We start from the raw sequence: 20,846 nt of genomic DNA, 5'->3' as shown, positions 1-20,846 counted from the left end.
GTCCATGACGAGCCCTCAAACATCCATCCTCCCTCCCTGTCTGTGGATATGTGGGGGAAGGAAAGATCACACCACATGGTCGTCTAAAATGTTGCCTTTTTATTGGTAAGAATATGCATCTTGTAGACCTGAAAACACCCAACAGTGATGTCACGGTGTACTGCCACACCCTAAAGTACACTTCTACATCACTGCAGCAAGGTGGGAAGTTAAACCACTGGAGGTCAGCAGAAACAAACATTTCAGCTTTTTAAGTTTTTAAGAGTTGTTTTTTCATGAGAAAGCTCTTTTACTCCAGATAAATGTCTCGTTATCACGAGAAAACTAACTTTTGTTTTCCCAAAATATCAAGATACTTAGCTCCTGATCTAGAGATAACAGGATAGGAAGCAACATATTATCACACCCTGGCAGATGGTGAAGGAAGAACATATTATAACCTGCAGTACATGCCTCGCCCACATTCAGTAGCTTGGTCAAGTCAGTTTATTTATAGAGCACATTTAAAAACAACAAATGTCGGGGCGTCCAGGTTACCCTGTGATTCCAACTGGTACATTTTGTTTCTGTTCATTTCTGTCGTCTGAAAGAGACGGCAGTCTTGCTAGAACCAACATCCTTTTTGTCTGCAAACTGAAATAAGAGACGCACCAATATTGAATTTCACGGCTCATGATAGTTGTGGCAGATCCAAAGCAATACTGATAATATTACTCTTGCATTTGCAGAAATGTGAAGGTTTTAAACCGACTTGTGCCATTAATATAAATTCAGTATCAAGAGAGGCCCTGCATTAAACAGGTACTTTGTTGCATGACAGCTATTGTTTCACAGGTATTGTCAGAAAAGGATCCACCTTATAATGGTTAAATAGATGTAATTATCCGAATAATAACAATAACTTTTCTCATTTATTGGAGGATAATATATCAGCTAGTAGAAAAGCAAGGCTCGGTGCGACAGACAACTTTCAGAAGTGTCGAGCCAACGAGCACAAGTTGAAGTGAAGACGTGCTGAGCTAAACTGAGCCCTGATCTGAAAGACGAACTTCAGTCATGCTTTTAAAGGAATGGACTGAAAATAAGATGCACTGAGGTAAAGGTAAAAGTCCTCCTTGGTCCAACTCCGTCTGCCTGATAAAGACAGGAAATGTCCCCAAAAAGCCTTTTTTTTTTTTTTATCGTCTTTTTGAGTCCTCCTGCAGCACTTCAAATCTGCTTCTTTAATCCAGGAGCAAATTACATTGTACTCATCTGATTGCTGAGCAGCACTTATTTCATTTTCATTACAGATCTCTTAGCAACTGACCGAACTCCATCAGCGAGGTCAGCGGGAGAGCTGACAGCACAGCATAATGTCTGAATATATATCCGTCAACCTGAGAAAAGGCTATTTGTGTTAATTGATTCCATAACTTTGTAAGAACAGGAGAACATTTACTGTATTATTCTGTTGAGGTGGACAAGGATTTTTTTAAAGCCTGAAAGCAACTGCCCAAGAGATGATGTTACATACGTGAAAGCTGCCAGAAAAGGATTCAAATCACTTTGCTTACTTGTTTTTTCACTTTTAAAACAAGGACATCCTTGAACGTTTATGCATTTGATAAAAGTTTAAAAAGGGTCTTTTTTTCTGTTGGTGCACTACTTTGGTCCAGGCTGAAATATCTAAACTACTGAATATACTGCCATTAATGGCATTCATTGTTCACAGAAGATGAATCCTACTGACTTTGGCGATCGCCTGACTTTCCCTCTAGCGCCACCATGAGGTTGACAGTGTTGGTTTTGACTGAAATGTCTCGACAACTATCGGATGGAGAGATTTGGACATTCATCAGGTCATAATTTGAATTTGTCCAACACTTTGGTTTATGGACCAAATACCTGCACAAACTAAAGACATGCGCATCAGCCTCAGCTGTGCTTTGTGTTTAGTGCTAAATGTTAGCATGCTGACGCACTAAATTAAGATGGTGAACATGTTAAACATTATAACTACTAAACATCAGCATGTTAGCACGCTGAGCTCACACGGTGGTGGAAAGTAAGTAAGTACATTTACTCAAATACTGTACTTAAGTACAATTTTGAGGTATTTTTTGCTACTTTATACTTCTACTTCACTAGAGTTCAGCAACAAATATTGTACTTTTTACTTCACAACATTTATTTGATAACTTTAGTTACTAGTTACTTTGCAGATTTAGATGAATAATACAACATATAATCAACAAATAAAATATGATGTACTATTAAGATAAGACTTTGTTGATAATTTGGGGGAAATTCACAAGCTAGCAGTATATAAAGTAATTTTATATACTACAAAATTAGCTCCACCTTTATCAGCTGCAACATTAAAGTGATGAACACATGAATGCATCAATAATTATAATCAAGTAATATAATATATGTTATTCTGAAATGGGCCATTCAGCATAATGAGTACTTTATTTGATGCTAATACTTTTGTACTTTTAGTTGAGTAATATTTTGAAATGCAGGACTCTTATAACAAAGTATTCATACACTGTGGTGTTGCTCGTGACTACTTTTTGAGTTCTTGGATTTTACGAAACAAGAGACTGAAAGAGAGAGATCGTGGAAACTTAAATTGACCGTTTGATGGGTGAAGTGTGGTGGTGGTGCTTTTAAAAACAGTCCTGATCTGTGTGAAAGTGAATCTTTGTAGCTGCACGAAGCGAAGTTAAACTGACTTGATGAGACGTTCATGTCTCTTCGTCCCCCACACTGATACACAAAGAGAGGACGTCATGTTTCAGGGCTGGTCAACGATCAGCGCGCTGTTTATTTTGACTCACTGTATGTGGGAGGAGGAAAGAAAGAAAATGTTTGTTTACCAGTCAGTCCGTCCTTGCTTTTAATGCTCCATGAGCAGATCCGGTTTTATGTCCGGTTCCTGTCTCAGATGAAGTTGTGTACTGACACTTGAATTTTGAAGCGTAGCCTCTGTGTTAAACGGAGACAGCTGGGTCTGTTTTTGGAGTTGTGTTCATGCTGACGTGACTCAGAGTGAAGCGGTAACCATGGCAACTGATTCCTCCCCCCCTCCAGATCCTACCCGGAGTTCGTATCATCATCGCCAACCCAGAGACCAAAGGACCACTGGGAGACTCACACCTCGGAGAGGTCGCCAGATGTGAACTTTTCTTCTGCCTTTCTCTTTTTGTCTTTATTTTCTTTAGCTTTTACTATTCTTTATTCCTTTCTTACTTTTCTGTGACCTTTTCTTTTCATTTCTGCCCTTTTCTTATTTATTCACTATCTATCTATTCTTTTATAGTTCCTTCTTCTTTTCATAGCTTTTCTGTCACCTTTGCTTTCTGTCTTTTTTGTTTTTCCTTTTCTTTCTGTCTTTCTTCCTTTCCTTTTTAGTCTTTATTTCCTTTTCCTCTGTCTTTCTTTTCTTTTATTTCTATTTCTTTTTTACCTTTCTTAGTTTTCCTTTTCTTATCCCTTTTATTTTTTCCTTTTTCTTTTTGCAGCTTTTCTTTGTCTCATTTCCTTTTCTTTTTCTTGTTTTCTTTGTGTTTTCTTTTCCGTCTGTTCCCTTCTTCCTTCCACCTCTCTCCTGGGTGTTTTTTTCTAGACGTATATTTAAGAGTTTAAAGCTTCATTTAGCTGCACTGCCAATTTATTTATTTTTTTTTCTCAATTTGTAGTTTGACGTTATTTATTTGTGGTCTTCACTCTGGAATATTCTGTTATTACCGGCCTTATTTCTTCATTGAAGAACTCTCTTGCGTTCCTCCTGCAGATCTGGGTGCACAGTGCTCATAACGGCAGCGGTTACTACAGCGGTTACGGCGAGGAGGTTCTCCAGTCCGATCACTTCAACTCCAGACTCAGTTTTGGAGACACCCAGACGGTCTGGGCCAGGACAGGCTACCTGGGCTTCCTCCGCCGCACCGAGCTCACCGACGCCAACGGGGGTTAGTTTTCTCCTAAGTTTCCTCAGTTCCTTCTCTCCGCCCGCTCCACCAACACCAACATGGCTCTCTTTGTCTGTTTCTGTGTTTTCCAAACAGAGAGACACGACGCTCTGTTCGTGGTGGGAGCTCTGGAGGAGGCCATGGAGCTGAGGGGAATGAGGTACCATCCCATCGACATCGAGACCTCCGTCATCCGCGCCCACAAGAGCATCATGGAGTGGTAGGTCTCGCTTAAGGGAATATAAAATAGAATAAAACAAGAAATCGCTTTTTGTTTTATTCTTGAAATTTTCTGATTCATGTTGTGTTCCAACACAAACACCTTTCAGCTTCTCCCCATCTCCTGCACACGTGAAAATCAGAGTTACCCCCAGTTAGCTTGCAGACACTGAGCCCACCTTTAGCTAGGTGATGTGTATCTCTGTGTATGCAACTATATATTGTGATACTGATGTATTGGGATATAGTCAATTTATTGAAACTTTATTTGAGAAACCATTCTTAAATTTAAAAAAGGAAGTGTCTTATTCCAGTTTTACAGTACCGCCCAAAATGGCATTTAAAGTTTTTATCTGCAAGTCTGACAACATTTACACTATTAATTGAATTCACTATATACTGCACATACTGTATATGACCATGTTAACTTGTTTAATTATCCACTTTAATCAACATTTTTATGTTACTAAACAATCAAATGACTCTGACGACGAGAATCATCACCACTTTAGCCTCTTTTAGCTCATAGTTTTGGTTTTACGCAGTAGTGGAATTGGTTTTCAGAGACTTTATGTTAGTAAAAGTAGCAACACCACAATTTAGAAATACTTCATTACAAGTAAACGTCCTGCATTCCAGATCTTAAATCATAAAGCAGGAAAATGGACCCCGTTAGTGTTAGTGTTAGGGAAGAAAGTGGAACATGAAGCAACACCTTAAGGTGATAATATGTCAGATTGTTTCTGCTGCCCCCTGGTGGCCCAAAAAGATCAATGAACGCAGCTTTAACAATAGAAAATACAACAGATGATAAATAAAATCTGTGTCCTCCTCAGTGCGGTCTTCCCCTGGACCAACCTGCTGGTGGTGGTGGTGGAGCTGGAGGGCTCCGAGCAGGAAGCCCTGGACCTGGTTCCCATGGTGACCAAGGCGGTGCTGGAGGAGCACTACCTGATTGTGGGCGTCGTCGTGGTGACGGACATCGGCGTCATCCCCATCAACTCCCGCGGCGAGAAACAGCGCATGCACCTCCGCGACGGCTTCTTACAAGACCAGCTAGACCCCATCTACGTGGCCTACAACATGTAGCCTGACAGTGTGTGTGTGTGTGTGTGTGTGTGTGAGAGAGAGAGAGAGCAAGCATGCGTTTGTATGCTGTGCATATCGCCGTTGTTGTTCATTTATTTCCCAAAATCAAGATGTACTGTATTTTTGAACCTGCATATGGTGTGGTCTTAAATTGTCCGTTTTCTTTAAAGTCGTGTTGTGCCGGTTGGTTGATTGGCTGACTGACTGATTGATTGATTGATTGATTGATTGATTGATTGCTCAGTGGTGGAATGATCATTTTTACACCCCCGTTCAATCTCGTGACCGTTACCAGGAGCTCGTCACTGTAGAAAGCCTTAGGGGAACACTGTGCACGTGGCGACAGCTCCGGTCGTCACACCACGTGTCGTTTTTCGGAGGTTTTAGGAGGCAAAAGTAGAGAGAGAGAGAAAAATACTAGAGAGTGTATCTGTCATCATGTTTTACTGGTCGAATCAAAAAAATCCCAGATTTGTGGTATTATTTCAATTAGAACAGGGGCAGCCAGATTATTGTAAAAATATAAATATTGTACATAGACATAATAATCTATATGGAGAGGTACCTAAAACACGATGAGGTATAGTAGCCCCTATATGCAGCTCTCTCCACCTGCACCCTGTGTGTGTGTGTGTGTGTGTGTGTGTGTGTGTGTGTGTGTGTGTGTGTGTGTGTGTGTGTGTGTCTCTGTCTGTGAGTGTGTTCATCTGTCTGTGTTAATGTGTGACAGGGACATTTTAAATTGTTTTAATGTGATTCACACAACGGATTTTATCCTTAGACGAACAAATAAAAACCTTTTTTTTTTTTTTTTTTGAGACTAGAAAAGTTTAATCTGTTTAAACTGAAAACATCCCAAAAAAACAAAACAACTATATGTGTTTTCAGTATCCAAAGTGGCTCAGAAAAACAAACACATTGATTAATCTTTTCTGAATCTAGTTTAGTTTTGAAAGGACAAAAACAGCCTTTTCCTCGTGTGAAGTTCCTGACCACTGAACTATTTTAAGGCAAAAAAAACACCACAAATGTAAGTGCAATGTCTATCAATAAAGTAGTTAATTTAAAGCAAAAGTGCAGCAAAACTTTGATTATGATTTTTCATCATACCAGTCAACCAATCTTTCAGTTCCCTTGCTAAGTTACTTTCAGTGAAATTCAAAGCATCCTGTCGAGCGAAGTGCACTGTGTGAATATAAAAGAAAAAGAGGGAATACTGTTAATATTTAAAGTGGGTTTGAGGGAAAAATCAAAGGGAAGTGAAGACTCAACAGCCTTTAGTTTACTTGATTTAATCAGAGAGTGAAAAGGGAACCAGATGTGACACTGTGGAGGATAAAACACAGGTAATAACTGCAGCAACATCTGGAGGCTGTCAGGACAAAAGGGAACTGTGGACAACGTTTACATGAAAAGGCTCATATTGTAGCAATAATGCCCAAAAGGACGTTCGTCACTGCAGGGATTCAAGATTCAAGTCATCTAGATTAGAACATAAACGCCCACATTCCTTAGATATTTTCTTTTGGCCCATATTTTTAGCTGAGCATCAGTTGTATTAACCCTAATTATTTGTACCTTTGTACAGAAAGTAATTACTTCTGTCGTCTCGTTTGGTTTATCCGCCTCCAAATGTCGTGTTTGCCTCTGATTGTTGTAAGACTTTGACACATTTGGATGTTAGCTGCCGAACCGGTTGATGAATTAAAAGAAAGATGAAAAGTGTGTCCCAGAAAAGCTGCGGGATTGACTCTGTTTTGCATTCGAGGATCAGTCTGTGCTGTGAATACAGAAATTTAAATGCTGTAATAGTCAAACCAAACTTACCTTTTAATTTTTTGTCAGTTTGTAACCGAGTTACTTATTGAAAGGATAAGTCATTACGCTCTGATTATGAATTGCAATAAGCATCTACAGCATCACTTTGTGCCGTCGCTGATCTAAATATTAAGTATCTTCTCAGTGTTTGATTCCTGAAAATAAGAAGTTATTGTTTTCTGTTATCAGATGAATTAGATCAAGCGGAAAGTCGACTTAATAAGTTATTATTTGGCACAAACATCAAAGAACTCGAGCAGCAGCTGAGCTCCTTTTAACAAGCATTCATGATCTGATGTTAACCTTTTAGCACTAGTCTTCTTGCAGGACGCTAACACTACAGTACGCAGACAGCTTTTGGTCACTGGTCAAAGAAGAAGTATTCAACTGAAACCTTTGAAATATGACGTCTCATATCATTGCAAAGGTCTCACGATCACAAATAGTCAATTAGTTTTTATTTAAAAGAGGAAAAGAGGGGATGGTATTTAAATGCTTCACAAATCTGTCTCAGCAGTAAAATCTGCTTCATTGCTGGAGTTATTTATCGGAATATTTAGGGTTTGACGCATTAACAGGCTCACTGTGGGAGAATAAAAATGATTTAAAAAAAAAAAAAACCATCTAGCAACTGAAATGTTTTTACCTCATAGTTTGAAGTTGTGATTCATTTGAAGGGTCTGCGCAGAAAAATCTCTGCATCGTCTTCACACCAAACCTAAGCAAAAAAACTGCTTCTTTTGGGTTGTTGTAGACAGGAAACCTCAGTGAAGAACGTCCTAACAGTTACCACCTTATGTGCACTGCCTCAAAAGTGAGGATACATATGATTACAGATAAATATTTAACTAAAATACAACTTATCAAATATCAATTTATCCCCAAACTAGGTGTAGTAATCCACACCTCTTGGCTAGCTATGAATTATGGGAATTATCAGCACTGTTGGAAGTATTTGTTTCAGACTCTGCAGGTTATATAGAAAACTTTTATGCAGTGTCGACGTTATTTAGATTAATTCAGCATCGTTTGTTTTCATCCCTGTGGATAAAGTATCCAATGACATCATCTCATCGTTCTTCTTCTTTGCTTCATCGTCTTTTTTCATCAGAAGAAAAAGAAAAACTTTATGCATATCAGAAGTTGCTTAGCGCTTGTTTGGCTAACATAGCAGTCTGGGTTTGTTGGTAGCAGCGTAGCGGTCATCTTTCAGTCCCTGTGTGTGTGCGCGTGTGTGTGTGTGCGTGCGTGTGTGTGTGTGCGTGAGGTGGAGGATGTTCGATAAGAAGGAAATCCCATCAGAAACCCAGAGGACTCGTTTGTGTGTGTTCAGGGCTGGATGGGAGAGAGACTACATGGTGTGTGTGTTTGTGCGCATGTGTGTGTGTGTGTTAGGTGTGTGTATATTGTATGTAAATAGTGTTGATTTTGTACGGTACAAGTGTGTGTGACTTGTTTTGTACACATGATAAAAAGATTAAATGACACTTTTATAAGAGCCTGCTATTGGCTCACCGTCACACTATACAGTGCAATAAAGTGCTTCGATTGGCTAAAACGCAGACTAGTTTTTATTATTTTATTATTGTTATGTGACTGGCTTGTCTTGATGCTTCAGGAGACTTATGGTGGCACATTTATTTGCAACAGGATATTCTACTTTTCTAGCTTTTTCTTCAAGTGCTAATTTTCTGCTTTATGTTTTCTGAATTCATCTTGTCCTTATATGTTATAAATCCAGTACTATGACCAAAAAACACATTTCAAATATATTAAACCTAACCAAGTCAGGTTTTAGCTTTTATTTAATTTCAGAACATAGTAACATTATTCCCCCTCTGGCCAACAGTACATTAAACTAAGAGTCGACGTGCTAGCAGCTCTGTGGGGCTGTACAGCAGTGCTAACATGCTCACAATGACAATGCTAACACGCTGATGTTTAGCAGGTATTGTTGCATTTGCTAACATTGGCTAATTAGCACTAAACACAAAGTGCAGCTGAGGCTGATGGGAATGTCATTAGTTTTGCAGGTATTTTGGTCATAAACCAAATGGACAAATTGACATTTTGCCCTGATGATGGCGCCAGATTCAAAGTCAGAGGATCACCAAAGTTATTTCTAATCATCCTGAGGGGAACATGAATGTCTGAACCAAGTGTGTCAACCTCATGGTGGCGCTAGAGGAAAAGTCAGGGGATCAGTAGGATTCCTCCTCTGGGGAACACGAATGTCTGGGCATCATTTCAACAGTTGTTGAGATGTTTCAGTCTGGACCAGAGTGGTGGACAAACTAACCGTCCGTCATCCACAGAGCCAAACTGCCAGCGAGGAAATGGGAACGATTGATTGTTTTGCTTGCGGTGTTAATTTGCAGGAGTTTGAAGATTAACTAATGCTGGACATACATGAAGGAAATAAGCAAAGAAGCTTTTTATGCTGAATATTTTTAGTTTTGTTTTTTTACATGCGAAGGTGATTTGTTTCCAAATCAAAGCATGAGTAAATGTAAGAATTTGGAGAGGGAGAATAAAACATAATTAGAGATTGAGTTTTAAGAAACAGTGCAGGTTTGTCATTTGATATTTATTCAGAGTTGAATCTGACTTTCTTTACTCAAACACAGCAACGCAAATCTTAACTATGACCAACGTTTATTAGATCTGTTCAGTCACAAACAGGCTGCTTTTGCTTTGCATTCTTAAATCTGAAATTAATCTCACATAATGTTAAAAAGTTTGGTAACACATTTTGTTGTATGAATCAGGTACCAATAAAATACTTGTTGCTACTTAAAAACAAGGCTATTTGGAACAGGTGAGGAACAGTTGGGCATTTAGGAGGAAAAAATAAATAAATTATACTTAAGTATTTTTGTAAACACTGGTTACTTACGAGGCACAGCACTGGAAAACAAAAGTTTGGTGGAAAGGGTGTTAACAACACTGATATTCTGCAAAACCTATAAATTATGTACAGTTGTGGGGGGGGGTAACGTAAGGTAACTGTAGCACCAACGTAGCCAGTATTCAAAAAATAAATAAATAAATAGAGTATCATTCCCTTTCCTCTGAAATGGCCAATCGTTACTCTCTTGTTCCCCATAGTCTGGTTTTCTTCTTCTGTACCTCTTGTACATTTAAGTAGCAGTAAGAGCCGGTAAATATCTTATTGGTACCTCATTCATACAACACAATTACACTGTAAATTGTTACTAAATGTTCTTAAAAAGCATGTACACAAACATAAAACCAATAATAGCCCTGACATAAGAGTTAACAACGAAGCAAATATCGGGAAGAGAATCCAGCAACAAAACCCCATTCAGGATTCTGCCGATTAAACTCATCTCAAACACACTTCAGTTACTGCAGCTCGTGATCAGCGGTGGAAGAAGTACTCAGATCCTTTACTGAAGTAAAAGTGGAAAAAATACTCCATTTCAAGTCCTGAATTCAAAATGTTACTTTTGTAACAGAAGTACGGAAGTGTTATCAGCAAAGTATCAAAATTAAAAGTACTCATTGTGCAGAATGGCTCCTTTCAAAGAATATTGTGTTTTTATCACTAATGAATTGACATAGAGCTTTTTAATGTTGTTGTTCATCAATGTGGAGCCGGTGTGAGATACTTTGTATACTACTGGGTAGATTAGTAGTATACTGCATCATATCATAGAAGCATATCATGTGGTTTTTTTGATGTAAAAAGTAACTATAAGTGTCAAATAAATGTAGTGAAGTAAAAAGTACCATATTTCCCTCTGAAATGTGGTGGAGTAGAAGTATAACATAGCAGAAAATGGAAGTACTCAAGCAAAGTAGTAGTACAGTGCTTGAGTAAATGTACTCCTGACATTGTTTCTACTTTCTGATCCTTGTTTGTCTTTAATCTCTCCTTCCGTTTTCCTGTTTCTGTCTCGCCTACAATCCTCCTGTCAGTGTTTTCCTGCTCATAAAAAGATAATTGACCACAAAAGTTTCTGTCTCAGCGCATAAAAGGTTTTCACGCTGTTTTGTATCTTCTTGAATGTGGAGACATGAAATATACGTAGATCTTTTTCTAGGACAAACTTCTCATCATGAGAGCAAAATGCTTCTTAGGTTTTCCCTAAAAAATAAATCACATGTAAAGTCAGCATTGTAAAATATCTCAAAAGTGGTTAAACCTCACGAAATTACATTTATGAACAGAACCTGCACTTCTGGGGCAGTTTTCAATTTATTATTATGAATTGATTAGCAGCAAGGCAGCAGAGATGTATGGGAAATGTAGTCTTCATTTAGAGAAACAAGGTTTCAGTTTGTAGTTTTTGTTTTTGCATATTGGATTCATTATTTGTTTTCTTGAGATAATGAGACAACAAACGTTTTTAAATAAATTGCCACTCAGTTAACTGCTAAGCAGTTATCCAACCATTACAAATATATATAAATATACAGAGTATAATATGTATATATGTATTTTAAGTCAAATCAACTGATTTAATCGGGAAACCAAGCAAAGCTTCTTTATCTAAGGTAAGTGAAAGTGTGATTTATTTTTAAAAAAAGTAAATGTTAGATTTAAAAATAATATCTACAGTTTCATGACAATTATGCAAACTCAGTCAGCTGATGAGGACTGTGTGATATATAGTAATAATAATAATAAACTTTATTTATAGAGCACTTATCAAAACAAAGTGCTTCACAGAGAGAGAAAATAAAATACCACAGTGAATGATAAAATACATAAAAAGCAATAAAATAAACAGCCAGTTCAGGTAAAATCAGGATCTGCTTTCAGATTAAAATGTGTTTTGAGACGAGACTTAAAGACTCAGAAAACCTAATGTCTTCGGGCAAGTTGTTCCAGAGCCTCGGGGCCCTGATGGCAAAAGCTCTGTCCCCCTTAGTTTCCATCCTGGACTCAGGATCAGACAGGAGACCCCTGCCTGAAGATCTCAGACTACGTGAAGGTTCATAAGGGATTACAAGGTCTAAAATATAATCTGGAGCCATGAAGAGCCTTAAAAGTAATCAACAAGATCTTAAAATCAATCCTAAACCAACAGGGAGCCGATGTAAAGAGGCTGAAACAGGTGTGATGTGGTCGTATTTCTTGGTCCTGGTTTAAAGTCGAGCAGCTGAGTTCTGTACAGTCTGCAGTCGTGTCAAAGTTTTTTGATTAAGAAACGGACTGTTACAATAATCGAGGCGTGAGGAGATAAAAGCATGCACAACAGTTTCTGCGTCAGTAAGATTTAAAATAGATCAGATTTTTTGCAATATTTCTGAGGTGATAAAAACATGATTGACAAGCTTAGTGATATGTTGCTCAAAACATAAATCGCTATCAAACTGGACACCAAGATTTCTTGCAACAGGCTCGATACAAACAGAACAGTTACTAAATGGACCTCGAGGGGAGATTGTTTTGCCAACTTTATTTAGCAGCACTTTTCAAAGGTTGTTACAGAAGAGAGAAAAGAAAGACAGACAAGATGACAACATGTACAAAACACAGAATATAAAAGTTATTTATAAAGTTGCTTTTTAAAAGCTGAAGATCTGATTCTAACAGATTAATGAGAATGGAGAGAAAATGAAGGAGGTCAAAAACAGCAAACAGAAAATGTAAAAGCAAATGCAGCGACTGCTCATAAAAGAGCAACAAATGGATAAACAGACAGAAACAAGCACAATAAAACTGTTCAGCCTCTTTAAACTCTGAATGTTTAGCTTTTAAGTATAAATACAAACCAGTTTCCCTCCTTTATTCTTTATCTTGTTCTTTCCGTCTCTAATTTCCTCTCCTCTCTGCTTCAGGTTTGATCAGACTGGAACTCTGCAGTAAAAGCATTCCTGACTCATTTATGTGTTTAGAGTCATAAATGACTAAATTATCTGTTTCGGCTGATGGATGGAGTTTCTTTCCTTTCATCTGCCACGTATTAAAGATGTCCGTAGTTTATTTCAGTCTGTAAAAAGTTACACAAACATGCAAAAAATGCATTTATTCCCCACAAAAAAGTACACATGAAAACAGTACAACTCATTTCAGTGGTGGAGGAAGTATTCAGCTGCTTTACTTTAGTAAAAGTACTAATAGCACACTGTAAAAAATACTCGCAGAGTGGACAACTGAGGGGCCTCAGACCCTCGGGGCCCACACATGTGTCAGTATATGTGTGGTAATTTACTAATTGCACATTTGTTTGGGAATATGCTCCACTACAGCACAATATCAAATGAAATATAAACATCCTGAAATATTATCTGTCTTGTCTGCCTGTATAAGACTTTACACAGTGCCTTTATCTAAATATATATAGCGTAAGGTCAGGGGTAAACCTGCCAATGGGAGGTGGGTATCACGTCTGACACCTTATATTTCATCGGAGGTCAGAATTAGTTCGATAGACGTATTGATCTACCGCAGAACTTCCTTCGATAACGACCGATAACAGCGACTGTATATTAAACTGTTTTACCCACCAAACATGTCCTGATTCTGTTGGGTTGGTTATGTATCGATCTTAGATCTTTACTCAGTTTGAATGTAAAATAAAGAAACCACAAACTGAATGGCAAACCTTTAAAATGCCAGATATGTCGAGCTGAATTTGGGGTAAATGTGTATAAAATAAAGTTATGTTTCCATTTGATACAATGATGCATCCCAAACGAAAAAGAAACACTGGGCTTGAATATTTAGGAGGAAAATAACCCATCAGGAAGTTTAAATCTCTCCCTTCTGAAAGTCATTTTTATTCATTCTTACGTGGCTATTAGATAAAGTTATCGTGGGACCACTGGAGCCCAACTCGGGGCCCCTCTGAGGGCCTCTGGACCAGTGTTTGAAAACCAAACTTAAAACCTCCACATACTTTTTTTATTGGCAGGAGTTCTGAGTTCAGCCACACGAGGTCGCTGTTGTTATTTCATATTGACACACACACACACACACTCAGGGAGCTCCTTCAGGTCCTTCAGGTCGGCGGGAGCGCGCATCAGTCCGGGGTGTCCTGGGGGACAACGTGTGACGGGGACGCGCACTTGAACTGGGAGTGAACCGGACCACCGCCTCGGAGTTTCACTGCCAACGGGAGCCGGTTCGCGTCAGTCTGGACTGTTTCAGGTGTAACTTTGTCGGATAATTGTTCGCACTTTTGGAAAAAAAAAAAACACTGAACCCTTTTTGCGCCTCACAGAGGTTTGATTCAAAGCGAATGAGACCGTGCGTAAAGCCAAAAACTGACGCGCAGGCGACGTTTTGCGCATTAAAAGAACCAGCTTCGCGGACTGCAGCGCGGTGGCTTTTCACCGCTGAGTTTCCTGCTGAGGATGTCAGTCAGATGAGCGCTGAGCTGCTGTCCAGGTGGCTTTAGCCCTCCGCTGGCTGAGATGCGACCATGTCCTTTACGCACCGGCTCGCTCTGCTCCTGCTCGGCCTCACCCTCATCCACACGGTCAGTCCCTTACGTTTTATTACTACCAGGCTTATTTTCTTAAAATACCATTATTATTTTTAAAATATGGACTGTCGTACCTTTTTGAAACGTGTTTTTATATTGGTGTTCAGAGTTGGTGACTTTATGGCACTTTTAATTATTTTGTAACATTCCTACAAAATTACTCAACATGCTAATCTCCTGTGGGGCTAAATATTTAGTTTGAATTGGCTTAATAGTATAATTAGGCCATAATATTCCTAAAACAGCTACACAGTGAGTTTATAGTGACCTTGTTTTACTTCTATCCCTCTAATATTCTTATATGTTATGTTCGGACCTTTTAAAGTTTATTCCTTTAGGGTTTCTGCAGCTTTTAGTCACCACAGGGAATTGTCCAATAATCATATTTCCTTTCCATCATATAAGCTTCCACTCTGCTGCTTTCAGTGTCATTAATTGAACACTGATTGGACTGTAAATCTGCTCAAACAGCAGCCTGCAAGCTCTCACTTGTAAACACAAATGATGAACTGTACATTCTGCAGCTGACTGTTCTTTTATTGTTCCACTGTGTGAAAACATGAATTATAGATGAACTTTGTGGCTCTTGGTGGTTAATTTTTAATATTCCGGTCTGTCCAAACTGTAGGCTCTGCTCTATATGTAGACTCTGCAGAATGCACCTTCGCTTCATTTACAGAAGTTATCATCTTTTAGAGAAGCTTAAAATCCAGGACGGTTCCTCAGCGGGTTTGGATGCAGCACCAGACAACTCCAGTGGATGATGAACTCAAATGTTACTTCTGTAGAAATGTTGTAGAGGTGACATCAGTGCTCCAGAGATCCACTCAGAGTGACTCATTTTACTCCTGACATAACTTTTCACAGCTGTCCGTGAGACGAAAAGTAGTAAAGACAATGAACGTCCTGTATTATCTGCATCTTTTATATATACATAACCGAAAAGTGTTAGTTGGAGTTGGAAAACCTGCATTTTTAAACTGATCGTTTGAATTCAAGGCCTTTCTGGGCTTTTCTGCTGGCTTTACAAACATGACAGATATAAATGGACATTTAAAATATTTAAAAAAACTTAATTTAGCTTTATTTGCTTCTGTTGATCCATAAAGACTGTCGGCCATTGTGGCAGCTTCCAGTCTTGTGTTTTATGTGATTAGATTGGCCCTTTTGCTTACCACTTAACGTCTTTTCCCTTTTCTATCCAAAATTTAGCCTGGCATGTTTGGTATGTTTGAAAACTTTGGGATCTGCATCAGAAGTCAAAAAAAGGTTTTGGCAGTATCTACGAGTGGGTCTGTGCTTTTAACGTTGCATTGAGGGAACATTTTACAGCAGAACAGAACAAAGAGCATTCAGGCTGTGACAGTGGGACCGTTTTGTACCAGATCCTTGTGAATACCTGCGCTACTTTCTGTCTGTCAAGACAAGAGGCGTAACTTACACAACGTCAGACTTTCGCAATCACAAAAGAAGAATGTCAGCTGTGTGTGTGTTTTACAGTAGATGTGCATGTACTTAAGCCAAAGGTTAATGACTTGTGCTTCCTATATTGATCTTACCGCAGAGCAGAGTCCTGCTGCTGTGTGAGCTGATACCTGGAGGCTGCAGGAACATGACAGGATGTTAAATATATAGTTTGAGCTTTTGTTAAAACTATTATTCACGTAAATTTGATTTACTATGCTTCAGAGACACAGCGCCCAGGAGAAGATAAAGAGATTAAAAACGGGTATTTACACTTAAATAAGTGGGTTAATCATCCGAACTGTGATGTGATACACTGATTGAATCCTTGTTTTTGCTTCTTTTCTTTTTTTTAATGTTTCCATGTAAAAGCTGCAGCAGGCAACTCTGCAGACAAACTGTTGAACTTCAACGTGAAAATCCCGCAGAGTGACGTCAGTAAACTGCTCTCATGTTGACCAAACCCAGCTGATCTGTGCAAAGAGGAGAGGGACGAGGAAAAGCTGATGTTAGAGAGTCCCTCAGCTCGCTGCCGGTTAGTGACGGATTGATGTTTAGTTTGAAGCTTTAGCTCATCACTTTCTGCGTGTTGACACTGAGAAGTGACATCATTTGATTTGCTCAAACACTGCAGCTGAGTTATTGCTTTTTGCAGCCTCTTATTATGAGTTCAGCTGATAAGAAAGGGGGACTTTTTATAGTGGAGTTTAAATGTCCTCATTGATTTAGTGATATGCAGGTGAAAATATGTCTAGGCTCAATTTGGTTAAAAAGTGAAAGCTTATTTTATATATTTAGGTTACATATATCCATTGTTTCACAACAAGCCGTGTAGAAATATAGTCGGTGAAAAACTTTAGTCCCGTTTTCTCTCAGACATCTCGACGAAATCTCCAAATCAATGTATAAGGGGCTGTTAGCCTCTGTTGAACTCTCGCCCAATGCATGCTGGGATATGTTCCACCACTACTGAACAGGATAATAATCATATAGATGGGATGCATCGATATGCTGCTTCTGAGCGGTGGATCTACCTTGTGAGACAAATTAACTTCAGGCTGCTGCATGAAGGAAACATGTTTCTTGCCTAATGTGGGTTACATATAACCATCGTTACCGCAGGGTTTAAAAACCGGCTACACGCTGAAGTATAATCACTGAAACAGTGTAAAATGTAACGTAGACATTTAAAAACAACACAGCTTCCACAGCAGCACTTAGTCTGGTGTCAGTTCCTGACGTAACACCGGGGGTCTTCTTTCATGTGGATCTTTGTGGTGGCCATTTCTTTATGAAGAGAAAACTGAATAACTGAAAGATGGATCTCATACTATTTCAACAGAGTGAGGAACTTGTTAAGAAGTTGATTATTTCCATACGACTTACAGTTGTGGCCCAGTTTTATACTAAAGACGGATTCTTCCTGTTTTGAGCGGTGTGGTCACATGGGAAACATGTAAAGTATAATTTAACATCCTTAACTAACAGAGAAGTTGGAGCAGACCTCCAGTTTTTTCCATAATTAGCGTCGTAAATCGCACTCCTTCTCTGAGTCATAACTCAATGAAATCTGAACTCACAGACACGATACACATATTTGATGATTCAGTTTGACTTACACTTTCCCGAAGATATCATTATATCAGATGTCCATGGCGAATAAACATCCAGAAATCTGCTTGGAAATCATAGGAAAAAAAGATGCTCCTTGTAACTCCAGAGCTTGCCTGACAATCATCGAGTCTGAATACACAGACAGTATATTAAAATCAGTTTGACTCACAAGAAACCGGTGCACAGATTAGAGAGCTGGAGTGATAGTAGGTCAGTTTTGTTATTGTCTCAATGTGGATGTTAAATTTGTCTTGTTTTGATTGGCTCACGATCAGCTTGAGCGTACGGTGGCCAGAGAACAACCAAATCCGTTCAGATGCCGTGTTGTCCAGCCAGACCTGTGCGGATTCATCCTGCCAAAGACAGATTGCACTTTTTGTTTTGGACGTCACACACTGACGGAGACAAACTGTGGGGCTTTTATTGTTCTTGGTGAACAAATCTGGTCTAATCGGTGGTTTTTGGACAAAGTCGAGGTCAGACGAGGTTCAGGATTACAAACTGGGGGAAAAAAACTGTTTCTTGTTTAATTTAATCCAAAACATTTTATCCATAATGGATCTGTGTGTTTCTGTGTGTATTTGTGTGTATTAGAGCTCATTAGATGACAGATTATGTTGTTTGTTAGACAGCGGTGGATTAAATAAGGTCAAACGGTTTATCCTCTGCCCTTTGCCACTTTCTATTTATAGTTTTTGTTTTGAGAAGCAGAAAATGGAAAGAGGAAAGACATGAATCCAAATCAGAAATTTCTAATGAGTTGTAAAACCAGTGAAGATCACGGCGCCCCCGTGAGGCACACCGGGAGTTTACATCAGTATTTATCATCCTGGAGCCTGAAATATATTTCAGTATTCAACTTTTTATCATTAAAGCCTTTTTCTTGTGAAATATTTGCAATGCTTCTAACAGTTGTTGAAGTTCAGCAGCCCGAGAGAGGAAATTAAATTAAAAACAGAAACGTTCACCTTAAAATCAACCTTGAAATTGATCATCTGCTCACTCAATGTCAGCATATACTTAATTAAAGTCTCAGAAAACCAAACACACAGCTAGTTAACACTTGGTGACAGTGATATCTGCTAGAAGAATGAGTCATCAGGACTTAAATGTCAGGAAAATGTTGCTGTTTCATAGTGGAAGTGGAAGCGCTGGTTATCAGTCTGGTGATTTTCTACATTTTTCAGTGTGTCAATATAATCCCATTAAAAGACAAGATAATCCCACACTGCAGTTTATTTTGACTCAGTCACACACACACCGTCCTGCTGCCCCAAATACTTGCTAGAGCACCAAATGTGGATTAATCCGCCGCTGAAAATAGTCCCCAACAAATTCACTATTTCCTCCTGTTAGTTTGATAAAATGAAACTATATATTCATGAGCTGTTTTTAAAGATTTACATCTTCAGTAGGAATCAATGGGCTCGGAGCTGAGAGCCACAGACAGGAAGTCAGAAAGTTTTAAGAGACGGACTAACACATTGGGGTACACTGAGAACAACATAGAGTAAAGCCAGCCTTATCTTTACAGAAACACTGTAGATGTTGTCCTTTAAGAATGATACTGGGCTAAACTTTTATTTTCCAGTTGAAATCAGTCTGTAAATGCAGCTCCAGTTGTCTCCGCAGCGTTCGCCTTCCACAGGTGTAAAGGTCTTTTAAAATAAAATAAAAACACATTATTTTCTTTGGCTGGTCAGTTGAAGACAGAAGTGAAGTGATGTTTGATTGGTTGACGTGATAAGGTGACAGGTTGATCGGCTGTTTGGCTGCAAACGATGGCTCGATGGACAGACAAGTGAAGTAACAAAAGCTTGAGAAATGTGTGTGTGTGTGTGTGTGAGAGAGAGAGGTATAAACACACTGACAGGTCTGAAATGCTGCTGAGAGCGGCAGGGTATCTCAGTGTAAACAGACCGCCCAGCACACACACACTCGCAGTATATCAATGAAGTCAAGTTGACACATGGACTCATTATGTTTGAGTGTGTTTCTTTTTGTGTAGATTGTTCATGCTGCCTTTTGTTTACACTGTGTTTGAGTGTGTGTGTCCATGGTTACCTTCAGGTGTACCAGGACACGCACACACACACCGGCCTCTGGTTCGACGGTGGCAAACGTTATCGCTGATCAGCAGCTCAACAGTTTGGTTTGTAAGTTCGTCACACAGTGTCGGTACAGCCGGTGCTAACGAGGTGAGGCTAATTAACGAAAACGAGCTGAGTGTGTTCTGGATGAGAATCAGATTATTAAAATGTAAAAACGCAAATGTCTGGCTTACCAGCAACTCATTTTCTCGGTTTTTCTCCGGAGTCTGGAAAAATATGTTTAATGTGAAAATGAGATCAAAGTGTTATTCTTGTAAAATATTTACTTCCACCAGTTAATGAAGTCCAGCAGCCTGAGAGGGGGAATGAAAGCTATTTTGGAACAGACTTGTTCACCTTAAAATGAATCAGCTGCTCTCACACATGTCAGCGTAAACTTTATTAAAGTGGGTAGAATAACCAACAGACTCAGACTTCTCCCAAACCACTAAAGGATAAAACAGCTCCTGTGGGGAAAAAAAAGTGTTATGAAGCCAAACAACTCCAGAGTGTGAAAAGAAGTCTAAAACTAACCTTGTTAGCTGCTGTTTTATCCTCGCTTGACAGTAATATCTGCTAGAAAAATGCACTTACACAACTTTTTAGTCAACATGGATGAGAAGGAATCAAGGAGATTCTGAGCAGTTCCACGACAACTGAGCAAACTCAGTCTGCTGATGAAGACCGTGTGATATGGTCAAAAGCGCAAGAACGAGCGTGTTACTGGAACTGGAGTGCAAAACTTTGTTCCAACTGACATGATTGGATTTATAGAAATGATCAAATCTCATATGTATATACCGTAAGTTACCACTCCGATTGGATAATTACAAATCCATCCATCCATCCATCCATTTTCTACCGCTTGGTCCCGTTAGGGGTCGCGGGTGACTGGAGCCTATCCCAGTGACTTTGGGCCTTAGGCAGGGTACACCCTGGACAGTGGCCAACTCGTGCAGGGGCTAACACAGACACAGACAAGGACAGACAACCATTCACTCTCACATTCATTCAATACGGGCAATTTAGAGTTATCAATTAACCTACACATGCATGTCTTTGGACGGTGGGAGGAAGCCGGAGAACCCTAATTACAAATCCTTCCCTCAAATGAGTTCTCGAATTCTTGCAGTCAA

General features: G+C 39.1%; 2 protein-coding genes across 5 annotated transcripts in view; both read left to right on the top strand.

Moving 5' to 3' along the window:
- Positions 1-8,640, top strand: part of LOC122866781 (disco-interacting protein 2 homolog C-like) — a 60,236-nt gene extending 51,596 nt beyond the window's left edge. For all 3 annotated transcript variants that reach the window (XM_044176884.1, XM_044176885.1, XM_044176883.1), the window contains 4 exons: positions 3,079-3,153; positions 3,782-3,956; positions 4,053-4,176; positions 5,012-8,640. In XM_044176884.1, coding sequence (XP_044032819.1) covers positions 3,079-3,153; positions 3,782-3,956; positions 4,053-4,176; positions 5,012-5,264 — 627 coding nt within the window. In that variant the 3' untranslated portion in view covers positions 5,265-8,640. The remainder of the gene's footprint in view (positions 1-3,078; positions 3,154-3,781; positions 3,957-4,052; positions 4,177-5,011) is intronic.
- A 5,427-nt stretch (positions 8,641-14,067) lies between these two features.
- Positions 14,068-20,846, top strand: part of LOC122866966 (vasoactive intestinal polypeptide receptor 2-like) — a 34,663-nt gene continuing 27,884 nt past the window's right edge. The window contains exons 1-2 of one of the 2 annotated variants that reach the window (XM_044177265.1): positions 14,068-14,536; positions 16,379-16,541. Coding sequence is in view for 1 of the 2 variants with exons in the window: in XM_044177264.1 (XP_044033199.1) it covers positions 14,480-14,536 (57 nt within the window). In the remaining variant the exon portion in view is untranslated. The remainder of the gene's footprint in view (positions 14,537-16,378; positions 16,542-20,846) is intronic. The other variant, XM_044177264.1, reaches the window with a different exon arrangement.

Source organism: Siniperca chuatsi, linkage group LG19, assembly GCF_020085105.1.
Source record: "Siniperca chuatsi isolate FFG_IHB_CAS linkage group LG19, ASM2008510v1, whole genome shotgun sequence".
NCBI classification, from domain to species: Eukaryota; Metazoa; Chordata; class Actinopteri; order Centrarchiformes; family Sinipercidae; genus Siniperca; species Siniperca chuatsi.
Note: the sequence above shows the minus strand (reverse complement) of the source record. Positions and strands in the feature narration are given on the sequence as shown.